Source organism: Centroberyx gerrardi, chromosome 15, assembly GCF_048128805.1.
Source record: "Centroberyx gerrardi isolate f3 chromosome 15, fCenGer3.hap1.cur.20231027, whole genome shotgun sequence".
Classification (NCBI taxonomy): Eukaryota; Metazoa; Chordata; class Actinopteri; order Beryciformes; family Berycidae; genus Centroberyx; species Centroberyx gerrardi.
In genome coordinates, this window is record NC_136011.1 from 14,513,812 (window position 1) to 14,525,840 (window position 12,029).

At 44.1% G+C, this 12,029-nt stretch overlaps 2 protein-coding genes across 4 annotated transcripts in view; one reads left to right on the forward strand and one right to left on the reverse strand.

Moving 5' to 3' along the window:
- LOC139916525 (A-type potassium channel modulatory protein KCNIP2-like) overlaps window positions 1-7,723 on the forward strand; it is a 90,025-nt gene extending 82,302 nt beyond the window's left edge. For 2 of the 3 annotated variants that reach the window (XM_078288674.1, XM_071905439.2), the window contains exons 2-8: window positions 3,258-3,382; window positions 3,610-3,679; window positions 4,084-4,154; window positions 4,387-4,494; window positions 4,703-4,807; window positions 4,994-5,056; window positions 5,221-7,723. In XM_078288674.1, coding sequence (XP_078144800.1) covers window positions 3,258-3,382; window positions 3,610-3,679; window positions 4,084-4,154; window positions 4,387-4,494; window positions 4,703-4,807; window positions 4,994-5,056; window positions 5,221-5,268 — 590 coding nt within the window. In that variant the 3' untranslated portion in view covers window positions 5,269-7,723. Of the gene's footprint in view, window positions 1-2,099; window positions 2,237-3,251; window positions 3,383-3,609; window positions 3,680-4,083; window positions 4,155-4,386; window positions 4,495-4,702; window positions 4,808-4,993; window positions 5,057-5,220 lie in introns of all 3 variants that reach the window. The other variant, XM_078288673.1, reaches the window with a different exon arrangement.
- Window positions 7,724-8,206: 483 nt separating this feature from the next.
- Window positions 8,207-11,899, reverse strand: cox15 (cytochrome c oxidase assembly factor COX15). The gene is made up of 9 exons (XM_071905453.2): window positions 11,726-11,899; window positions 11,195-11,382; window positions 10,970-11,092; window positions 10,677-10,863; window positions 10,351-10,518; window positions 10,076-10,157; window positions 8,861-9,015; window positions 8,592-8,705; window positions 8,207-8,473 (listed from the first exon to the last, which is right to left on the reverse strand). The coding sequence occupies exons 1-9, from the start codon at window positions 11,798-11,800 to the stop codon at window positions 8,342-8,344; spliced, it is 1,224 nt and encodes a 407-aa protein (XP_071761554.1). The 5' UTR covers window positions 11,801-11,899; the 3' UTR covers window positions 8,207-8,341.
- Window positions 11,900-12,029: the final 130 nt, after the last annotated feature.

The window sequence follows — 12,029 nt, forward strand, 5'->3', positions numbered from 1 at the left end:
GGTATGGTGGTAAGGTGGTATGGTGGTAAGGTGGTATGGTGGTATATGTGGTATGGTGGTATGTGTGGTATGGTGGTATGGTGGTAGTGTGGTATGTGTGGTATGGTGGTATGGTGGTAGTGTGGTATGTGTGGTATGGTGGTATGTGTGGTATGGTGGTATGTGTGGTATGTGTGGTATGGTGGTATGTGTGGTATGGTGGTATAGTGGTAAGGTGGTATGTGTGGTAAGGTGGTATGGTGGTAAGGTGGTATGTGTGGTATGTGTGGTATGTGTGGTATGGTGGTATATGTGGTATGGTGGTATGTGTGGTATGGTGGTAAGGTGGTATGTGTGGTATGTGTGGTATGGTGGTATGGTGGTATATGTGGTATAGTGGTAAGGTGGTATGTGTGGTATGGTGGTATGTGTGGTATATGTGGTATGGTGGTATGTGTGGTATGTGTGGTAAGGTGGTATGGTGGTATAGGTGGTATGGTGGTAAGGTGGTATGTGTGGTATGGTGGTATGTGTGGTATAGTGGTAAGGTGGTATGTGTGGTATGGTGGTATGTGTGGTATATGTGGTATGGTGGTATGTGTGGTATAGTGGTAAGGTGGTATGGTGGTATAGGTGGTATGGTGGTATGTGTGGTATGGTGGTATGTGTGGTATGGTGGTATGGTGGTAAGGTGGTATAGTGGTAAGGTGGTATAGTGGTAAGGTGGTATGGTGGTATGTGTGGTATGGTGGTATGTGTGGTATAGTGGTAAGGTGGTATGTGTGGTATGGTGGTATGTGTGGTATATGTGGTATGGTGGTATGTGTGGTATGGTGGTATAGTGGTAAGGTGGTATGGTGGTATAGGTGGTATGGTGGTATGTGTGGTATGGTGGTATGTGTGGTATGGTGGTATGGTGGTAAGGTGGTATAGTGGTAAGGTGGTATAGTGGTAAGGTGGTATGGTGGTATGTGTGGTATGGTGGTATGTGTGGTATGGTGGTATAGTGGTAAGGTGGTATGGTGGTATATGTGGTATGGTGGTAAGGTGGTATAGTGGTAAGGTGGTATGTGTGGTATGGTGGTATGTGTGGTATGGTGGTATAGTGGTATGGTGGTATGTGTGGTAAGGTGGTATGTGTGGTATGGTGGTATGTGTGGTAAGGTGGTATGGTGGTATGGTGGTATGTGTGGTAAAGTGGTATAGTGGTAAGGTGGTATGTGTGGTATGGTGGTATGGTGGTATGGTGGTATGTGTGGTAAGGTGGTATGTGTGGTATGGTGGTATGTGTGGTATGGTGGTATGTGTGGTAAGGTGGTATAGTGGTAAGGTGGTATGTGTGGTATGGTGGTAAGGTGGTATGTGTGGTAAGGTGGTATGTGTGGTAAAGTGGTATGTGTGGTATGGTGGTATGGTGGTATGTGTGGTAAGGTGGTATGTGTGGTAAGGTGGTATGGTGGTATGTGTGGTATGGTGGTATGTGTGGTAAGGTGGTATGTGTGGTATGGTGGTAAGGTGGTATGGTGGTATGTGTGGTATGGTGATATGGTGGTATGTGAGGTATGGTGATATGTGAGGTAGACGCACTGGGTTCTGGTTGAAGTGGTCTACATTTGGATCAGCAGTGGATCTAGCAGTACACCATTCATCTGGCAAATTAGATTCATCTTTCAAATAAAATGAAGTCCTATTTAAGCTGATTGTGAATGAAACCTATTGCTGTTTGACTTGTTTTTTGACTTGACTCATTCCGTTGGCTTCCCACATGTCTCCTACACTAGGTTGAATGTGGCGGTGTGACATTAGATCCAGTCTGACTGTGTTTCTAGGGGTCTCAGTGTGCGGCTGTTGTGCTGTGATATCTACAGTTTGAACTGCTACTCGTGGTCTCCCATCCCTAAGCCAGGTCAGCAGGCTACTACCAGTTTGACTAGATGGCATGATTCAGTCTGTTGTATCTGTCTGTTGCATGTGTGTGTGTATGTGTGTTTTTGCTTTTGTGTGCATGCGTGTATGTATGTGTGTGTGTGTGTGTAACAAGAGAATTGTTGTGTACGCGGTGTGTGTCTAACCTCTGTGCTATGGTTGGTGATTGCAGGTAATCCTTCCAACAGCCAAAGCAAAAAAACCATAAAGCAGCGATTCCTCAAGCTGCTGCCGTGCTGCAAGCCCTCGGCTGCACCCTCAATCAGTCAAAGCAAGTGCTTCTTCACTCTCTATACATCCCCCGTCCCCCCCCATGTGCCCAGCCTCTTCAGGGATAACAAATCCAACAAATGCATACAGATGTGTGTGTGCACGCACTCATGTACACACACGAGCACACACACAGGCACTGAAGCATTCAGTGTACACACAAGCTCACATATAGACATACAGAAACAGATAGAGCCACACTCACACCCACAAACACAAACACACACTGGCACTACTACTTTATTGTGGCTAATGGTCCAGACCTGTTTGTGTGTTTGGTGAGCGAAGAGTATATTGTTCCCTTGGGCCATGGAAAGTGTGTGTGTGTGTGTGTGTGTGTGTGGGTGTGTGTGTGTGTGTGTGTGTGTGTGTGTGTGTGTGTGAGATGTACTGTGGTACCTGGCTCCAGGCTGATATGGGTGAAAGTGATGTCAAAAGAAGAAGGTTGTAGAGGACTGAGTATTTACATGTATGTAGATATGTTATGAGTGGAAGATAATTGTGAATAAGTAGAAAAGAGTATTTATGGAATTGGTTGGAATGAGAAAGGGATGAGGAGTTGTCTGTCTATTAATGACAATGTCACCGCACCGTTGAAAATGTCTCTACTTGACCATTTTTACCAATGCTAAAATCATGTTTCCATACTTATTAAAAGATTTGTTTTCCTTTTGTATTGTTTGATGCTGTTGTGATAACTGCTTCTACTGGTTGCTCTCTTTTTCTTGGGGTTTTCAGACAAAGACTCTCTGCTAATGTATTGTATGAAGTGATGTATCCTATACCTGAACAAAGAGCTGGGGGAATTGCTTGAACAACCTCACAGTCATATACAGAAGATTTGATTCGCTCATCTTTTGATTCGACGAAGTATAAACATGATGATTAACATGATTTTCCATAAAGGTTGCTGGTAGAATATCTATGATGAATTTGTTTTAGGTATGATATCCATAACGTATGGTGAACTCGATATCAGTTTGATTGATTCATTAAAATAAATGTGCCAGGCCGTGGCAGACCTGGTGATCGGTGTGGGTGTGGTGATGATAAATGCTAACGCCGGTCTCTCCCTCACACAGACAGCGTGGAAGATGACTTTGAGTTGTCCACCGTGTGCCATCGCCCCGAAAGCATGGACAAGCTGCAGGAGCAGACTAAGTTCACCAAGAAGGAGCTGCAAGTCCTCTACAGGGGCTTCAAAAATGTAGGTCTGGCTGTGGAAGAGAGGGATGAGACGGGAGAGATGGTTGGGAGGCTGGGGTAGGCTGCAAATCAAAACATAACCCCAATAATCCGGCACGAGCATCATGAGAGTTAAGAGCAGTGTTAGTCTGGCTAGTGCTGAAGTTCCCATTCCATATAGTCCTTTATGGTCTGTATTTAATGCTAGTTGGGAACTGATGAGTTTCCCCATTTGCATTTGTATCCCAGGAGTGTCCGAGTGGTGTGGTGAATGAGGAAACCTTTAAGACCATTTACTCCCAGTTCTTCCCTCAGGGAGGTGAGTCGCTGAACCTGAACGACTACCACACTGCTCATAACACTCTCACTTGAATCCTCCTTTCTTTCTTTATCTAATAATTTCCCAGGTAAAAGAGTAAACAACATAATTTATCATCAACATTGATTCTGTAGAGGTATACATGTAGCTGTTCATCATCAAGGAAGAACACATTAATTATAAATCTCTGCTGCACTACAGTACATGCACTGCAAAGAGGCAAGGCAATTTTTCATTTCATGATATTTAGGTTGATGTTGAATGTTAACCACTTGTTTCCACTTGTATTTGAAGTTATTTTTAGATCTCGGCTATATTTAGATAGCTGCTAATCTTAGTTGCTTGTATAATGTTCAAAGATGTTTCAAGGGCATGTAGGCTACTGTAAATCTCTACCTTTGCAGATTCAAGTATGTATGCACATTTCCTGTTTGAAGCCTTCGACACGAACAAGAACGGCTCAGTTAGTTTCGAGGTGAGCTCTATTTTTATATTGGCTTCCTTTGAGAGACGCGAGTAAATCTGTGTTCCAGTGAAATTTGCAACCACAGCTACATCAACGCAAATAGAATATGTATTCCCGCTGTCTCAGTACCTGCTCACAGAACATAGGAAGATGTGCTGTGATGAGAACTTGACACCATTCGCTGTGTCAAGACTCGGGTCATTCCAAAATGATGATTGCATTTCTTCCCCGTCTCGCTCAGGACTTTGTGTTTGGCCTGTCCATCATCCTGAGAGGGACCATTAACGACCGGCTAAACTGGGCCTTCAACCTCTACGACCTGAACAAGGACGGTTGCATCACCAAAGAGGTAACACTCGCATATGGACACACACGCACACACACACACACACACACACACACACACACACCCCGCTGTGCTCAGCATGCTTCGAATTCTTCACTGTGACATGTAACCCTCGATGAGTGATGAGTTTCTGTAGGTCCGGCAAATTTACTGTAGCTGGGACGATGGTTAATGCCTTTCTCCCTCCCTCCCTTCCTCCTCCACTTTGCAGGAGATGTTGGACATCATGAAGTCCATCTATGACATGATGGGGAAGTACACATACCCCACTATGCAGGACGATGCCCCAAGGGAACACGTGGAGAGCTTCTTCCAGGTCAAACTCAATACGCCTCACTCTCTGTTAACCCGACTTCTCATTTTATGCTTGTTTAAAACCCCAAAAGGATGAATGATAGAGATATCGCCCAGAGCTATAAAAAAAAAGAAGAGGTTGTACAAAGTTCTTCTTGGACATGATTTTTCAGTGAGTAAATCTCTGGCTGTTCTCTTTTCCTCTCAGAAAATGGACCGGAATAAAGACGGAGTGGTCACCATAGAGGAGTTCATCGAGTCATGCCAAAAGGTAGGACAGAGAAGTGGATGTCTGAGTATTCGGGCCGGCTGTGCCCTATCTCTGACTCCCCAGAGTGTAGCTGTGGGGAGACTCTTCGGGAGAAATGAGAGTCTGCATGGGATGGCATTAACTAAAACCGCCTGTCCTTACCCTTATCTCTTGTCCCTGCCCAGGATGAGAACATCATGCAGTCCATGCAGCTGTTTGACAACGTCATCTAATCTGGACCAGAGAGTACACTGGCACCAGGGAGGGGTGTGTGTGTGTGTCAGAGAGAGATCGAACGAGAGAGAGATAGTGTGTGAATGCGTGTGTGTACGTGTGCTTGGACATTTGTGGGTGTCTCTGCTGAGATCTGTGCGCTGCTGAGTCCAGAGGGCAACGGGTGGCCCTCCCCCTCTTCCTGGACCCCCAGTGGCCATTCTCCATGCAACAATGGAGCTTCCCCAACTCCCCGTCCCGTCATGCAGTACCTTAGTCCCCCCCAGAGACACAGAGAGAAGACGAGAGGCTGGCTCATAGACACCGACAAACCCGAGACCCCCACTTGTTTTATTTAAACCTTTATTTAACAGTACTATTGTTGATGCGAGAACTACTGTGGCCCGTAATGGCTGAACTCGAAGAGGGATGAAGTTGCCCCTGAACCCCGATCTCTTTTACCTTTTTTTTCCCATGATGGTTGAGATTTGGATTTGTTAAGGAGAAGCTGATCCTGCCTCTGTGCATGTGGGCAACACCTTCCTGGAGCGGCGAGACTCCTCATGCCTCGGTCATAAAATAGAAGTGAATCTATCGCCATCTAGTGGACAAGAGGAAGAACGACACTGGCTAAGGGAACAAGGGACCATAGACAGAACTAGAGAACCGAGCGATCCCACTCGCGGATGGAGGTGCAACAGTGTTGTTTTCAATAAGGAACTGATTTTAATATCGCATGATGATGTCACTAATATCCAATTATGTATTTACAGAGATACTCCAAAGTCTGCCTGTCTGTCTGCTGTTCCTAGTCATTCACAGGTGCCTCGTGTCTTGTGTATGTGTGTGTGCATGTGTTAACAGAAAGAAAGCGATGTCATCCATCTTACCCGTCTAAGACTCTAGTGGGAATACACCCACCTCCATCCATGGAATAACTTCCATTAGAATACTTCCTGGCCTTCCAAACCTATTACGATCCTAGCTGTAGGTGTCTGTTGACTGTTGTACCTCTTCTAGTATTCCCAGTCGTGTAATATTAGGCAGTACTAAGTGGGGTTGCACTGAGCTGTTTTCACCACCCCAGCTTCTCTCAACATGGGATTGGCATGCCACAGTCGTACTAGTCTATCAATATACATTCATGGGAAATTTATTAGATTACAGATTGTATTCGTGAAAAGTTATGTAATCCAAAACATGTCATGTGGTTGCAGCAGGTTCTACCACTTGAAAAAAGAAAATCTCAATTACCCCCCTTACATTAAGTTCATTCAAATTCAGTCATTCGAAGAGGCATAGTATGTGTGTGTGTATTGTTAGTGAGAGAGACATGGTTTGATATGTTTTTTTGTTCCCCCCCCCCCCCCCCCCCCCTTCCCATAGTCTCCCTCTCTCTATAACACCAAAGAGACAGACACATAAAAAGGTATCTTAAGCCACTCTGAGTTACGTCATGGCATATAGCCCCACATGTGGGTGAAGAGAGAGGGAGATACTGTACGGTAGGGAAGCTGGGCAAGGGGCAATCAGAGATGAAACGGGATGTAATCTGGTCCACTTGATGAGTGTGTTTGATCCGCACCCCTACGTCAGGCTCCGATGAGAATGATTGACTTTTTAAGAGAACTTACAGCTACTTATCCATATGCCTCTTTCCATACCAGACCTGAATCTGAGAGAGAATACAAAATGGGCACCACAGGCACTCAAGTCACTATTAGATGGACTGTGGGGTATTTTTAATACAGAGAGACTAACATGGACAAGCAATAATGTTCTCTACAATGTCATCTCTCCACTCATCCCACCTCTCATTCCTCTGACATGACGGTATACTAAATAAGGGTGGAGTAAGGTCCTAATCATAACGTGCATTTCCAACCCTGTATGTTCTTATTTCTCCGTTTTGCATTTTCCCACCCAAGTATATTTTCACTTTGATCTCGTTTTGGGGGAAAAAAGTGGTCTGGCTCTGATTGTTCCTTGCCGGCAGTTTTTAACTTCCATTCCTGACCACAAGTAAAACCTGTCTATACCCGCATGTACTGTGTCTAGAGCAATGAAAACCTACTAACCCGTTGTACTGACTGTGTCTAGTTAGCTAGCCTCAACTGGTTGCATTGCGTATTCAAAATGTGTATATTTTGTACAGAGACAATAAAATCACAGTTGCTATGCAAAATTGACTGGAGTGTGACTTGTAAGAACTGTACAGAATTGCCTTTATTAAAATAAGACAATGCTGTCAGGTTTACATTTCTGACTATACAGTACAAAGCAACAATCAAATGCTAGATTCCACATATCTTGTCAAGAAGAAATCATTCAGAAATAATTTAGCTATACACATAATACAAAATAATTCCCTCTAGCCACATCCTACTCAACTAATAGGCAGTGTGTGATTTGACACAAGGCAAGAGGTGAGTAACCAGTTAGTTTCTTTCATAACCTTTTTAAAAATAAAAAAAAGGTACAAACTTCCTATTGCAATGATTTACATAAACTCAACATAATCAAGGTTTTCTAACAGGGTTCTGGCTCCAAACCAAGTATGAACCCTTCACTGCAGAGCCTGATACCATATGTCATCAAAACTGGATAAAATTTGAAACTGCTTGTTTTTGCTTTTGCATATCTTCTCAGTGAAATGGTTTGCAAATCGATTACATAACATTGTCATCTGCTAGCAGCTAGTTCACCGCACATAGTGATGCCAAAACATGCACCCACAAATAGGCTAGTAGTCACTCCCTCATAGACAGTCTCAGTGTATTTTTGTCATTTATATCTCCAACACTCAAATAACATCCCTCTCTCAATAAAGATGTGGTCAAATAATCCATTTTCACAACATGTTGATTGGCTTGCAGCATCACAGGACAGATTGCTATGGTACAGTGGATGCATTAAAAGTTCAGTATTCCAAAAAAAAAATAAAAAAGATCACAGATCCTTCTTTTTCTTCTTTGTAACTCTCCATTTTGTCCCTTTTTTCTCAGAATGACTCATTCCCAGTGAACACTGCAGACTCTTAGGGGCTTGGGCTGTGGCTAGGGGGATCGAATTTGTCCATAACGAAGCAGGCTTTTACTTCGGGACCTTGCGGAGCTCTGACAGGACCCAGATGGCCAGTGAGAGGAGGGCCACGGAGCCAGACTGGTGGGTTGCTGCCAGGGGAGTGGGCACGTACAGTAACAGGGTGCTGATACCAAGGGCAACCTGAAGAACACAGACACAGAGAATGTTAATATTCAGTTACAAAGAATATTACATCCAAAGACAACATGGATTTGTCTGAGTTCACTTGATGCTCCCAGGACTCTGACTGAAAGCCTACCTGCCCATAAGCCATTGCTGTGAGGAGGCTGATGGCGATCTTAGCCCTCCTGGGCAGCACCATCCTCCTTGAGAACAGATACAGGCCTGTAATGGCTGTCAAAGAGGAGATCGCCTGGAACAGGAAAAAAACAAAATATTAACATATCAGCAAGCATGTTCTTCTCAAATCACTGGGTGGAAGAGGAGGTGGGGGCACATAAGGTTTAATCTAGATTCAAATGCTGAAATGTTGCCTAGAAAATATTGATGTTTAAATAAATGACATGCCAAAATTCTGTGGTCGAACTGCACAGTCGTGGGGTTTTCAAAGAAGTTCTTGAGGGCGGGAGAGAAGGCCAGCAGATCATCAGGGATCCATCGATCTCCCATCTTAGGGAAGGAGTTATACACCAGCCCAGCATCCAGCCCAGCAACAAAAGCACCTGCATCAAAGCATTTGCAAGATGGTTATGTATCTGCACGGACATTGATTATCTACTTATCTAGATTGTCTTGACAAGTATTTCCTTCAACTCAACGATAACATAACCAAAACTGTTCGAATATGATCCACAGTAAACTGGGGAACTTAACTTCAAATGTGAGACCTGTAGCTAAGAACCTAGAGGTGTTTTTTGATTCCAATTTAACTTTTGATGAGCAGGTTAAAAGGGTTGTGCAGTCCTGCTTTCTGCAGGTGAGAACCATTTTGAAAATGAAACCACTCCTATCCTCAGCTGGAGAACTTGGAGGTCATTCACACATTTATTTAATCTTGCTTGAAGTACTCCTTCATCCCTGCAGCTTAGCTAGAATGTTGCCTCAGTAGTTCTGTCTGGTGCTAAATGTAGAGATTATCACCCCAAGTTTAGCCTCTCTCCACTGGTTGCTTGTGAGTTTTAGAATCAATTTCAAGTTTTTACTGATAACCTTTAAAGCACAGCATGGTTTAGCTGTTAGCTACTATGGTAACCTTTTAACTGCCAAGGAGCCTGAGCACACTCCGAGGTCCTGAAGGAAAGCTTCCTGTCTCTTCCACAGTTTCGACAGAGAGTTCTCCATTAGAGCCCATACTGTGGAAAACCCTGCCGGAGGAGCTTTTGGCTGACTAAATAAACCTTTCCAGCCTTTTAAATCACTTCTTCAAACTCATTTTTGTAACCTTGCTTTAGCCAACAATTCTTAGTTTCATAATTCTTTGGTTTTATTTATTATTGACTGATTATGTAATCTCTTGTTTATATGTAATGTCTTTTTATACTCCATTAAATGCTTTCTAAATTCCATTTTTGAAAAGCTGCTATACAAATTTACTTATTATTGTTGTTTTTATATTATCTTCAGTGATCAAAGGACTTGATTATATAATGTTTTGCCTTCATGTGTTACTTGAGATACACACACACGGATAAGTATTTATTACATATTGGAAAGTTGGGCGACCATAACAAGTGGAGATCATAATATATGTGATAACGCAAACACCTTCAGTGCATACAGTACCTGAGAGAGCAGTGAGGAAGACCAGTCCTCCAGTTCCCTTGGCAAACCTCCTGAGCTGTGTGAGTCTCCTGGTCTCCATCAGCTGAGAAATAAATGGCAACAACAGTCATGAAGAAAGAAATCAAAACCTTAAATAAAATGTGTGACATTATCAGGTTATAGCTGACTCGGACCAAGGTTAAAACTCTATTTCTTTGGTGTATATGAGAGAAACTACATTCAATCCATCATAATGGGTGTGTATAATGCCTGTATGCAAAAGACTGGCTCAATACCTTGTGGGCGGGCAGCAGCAGTGTCAGCCCAGTCCAGAGACTGGCGCAGTAGAGTAGCAGGGCAGAACCGAGGTGGGCAGACAGACGGTACTGGCTGACCCGCGGGATGTCATGGGACTCAGGCTTCTCCTCCAGACCGCTCTTTACCATGTACCAACCCAGAAGGCCCTGAGAAGACACACAGATGACACAATGCTTCCTCCATCTCTCTCCTATCCATCTACACCCTCTTCCAACCAGAAATAACATTGAGAGTGAGGTAAGCATTCGCCTCTCCTGCTCCTCCTACGATCTCCTCCCATCACTGCAGCTGAATAGTCTCTCACCTGGAAGAAGACGAACCCACACAGGCCCAGCACTCGTCCCTTCATGGAGCGGGTGAAGTATCCTTTCTTCCAGAAGTAGATGGTGGGCAGGATGTAAGCCAGTCCCACCAGCCTGCCCCACATACGATGACCCCACTCCATGTAGAAGATGAACTTAAACTCCGGTAGGGTCATGTCATGGTTCATTCTGTGAATACGCACAATGACATAATATATAATATGATCCATGCCATTTAAATTTGAGTGACGCAGATTGTGTCTCAGCTGGATAAGAAAGACCAGGGGGATCTTACATTTTGAATTCAGGAAATTGCTGGTACTTTGAAAACTCAGCCTCCCACTCTGCTTGTGTCTGAGGAGGCTTCATCTCTCTCACCAGATGCCAGTCCACCATGGAAAGTCCTGATTCTGTTAACCTGGTTAAGCATACACAAGAATATATCAGCACTATATTCACACAAAGAGAAAAACTGCATCACCACCACAGACGCAACCGCATCACTTTTAGGTCATTTTACCTTGTGACACCGCCCAAGACAACAGCCCCGACCACCAGTCCGCTGCAGCCGAGTAACCAGCGGCCCAGTATGCGGTTTGTGGCTGCGTTGGGGACAGTGACTGCTGCCGGGGCAGAGGAGGACCCCGCCTCGGCTGTGATGGTGCTCTGACCTCTCCTCACCAGCCATTGCCGCAACTGTGGACTCCGCTGATGTTGTGGAAAAGAAGAGAGGTTTGATTGGCTACATCAGGAAGATAGGAGGATGCTCAGGTAGCTGTCAGGCTGGCTAGTAGCCACAGTGGCTGCATATGCGGACGTGACTGCTGGGCACAAGCAGGAAACGTTAGCTGCATCTTGCACGTTAGCTGATCTGGTGAGCTAAAGTAAAAACAGCCACACAACACTCCTCAATCATATGAAATGGCAAGGAAAGGCTAACAAACAGCTAGTGTAACAAGCAGCTAGAATGTGGTCTTCCTACTAAACACACTGACCGGCTACTCTGACCTTTTTTCATCCTTATCTGACGTTAGCTAGCTAGCATACTCACGCTACTGTGTTGAAATCCTTTGCCAGCGCTTCTACAACCGCAAAAAATCGCTGTCCGTAACGAAGGGAGTAACATCTTTGTGTCCTTGTGAGTTGGTCCTGCAGTAGTGATGTGAACGAAGAAGCTTAGGTAAAATTGTTATACAAACATGTTTCCTAACGCTGCCATGCACAATTCAACTTTGACCTCTTGACGTCACATCAAACTTGACGAACTAAATACGGTCAAATCTTTTTAGTCTTTTGATAGATATAAAGAAATTAATAATTTCCCACAAAATGTAATAAAAAATGAACGTGTTGTT

What these genes read in the sequence shown, in the direction of transcription:
- cox15 (XM_071905453.2), bottom strand. Translation starts at nt 11,800, where the DNA reads ATGTTACTCCCTTCGTTACGGACAGCGATTTTTTGCGGTTGTAGAAGC. An exon ending in AAGGATTTCAACACAGTAGC is followed by an intron (nt 11,383 to 11,725) that starts GTGAGTATGCTA and finishes CCACAACATCAG; the next exon opens with CGGAGTCCACAGTTGCGGCA. An exon ending in GTCTTGGGCGGTGTCACAAG is followed by an intron (nt 11,093 to 11,194) that starts GTAAAATGACCT and finishes ATGCTTAACCAG; the next exon opens with GTTAACAGAATCAGGACTTT.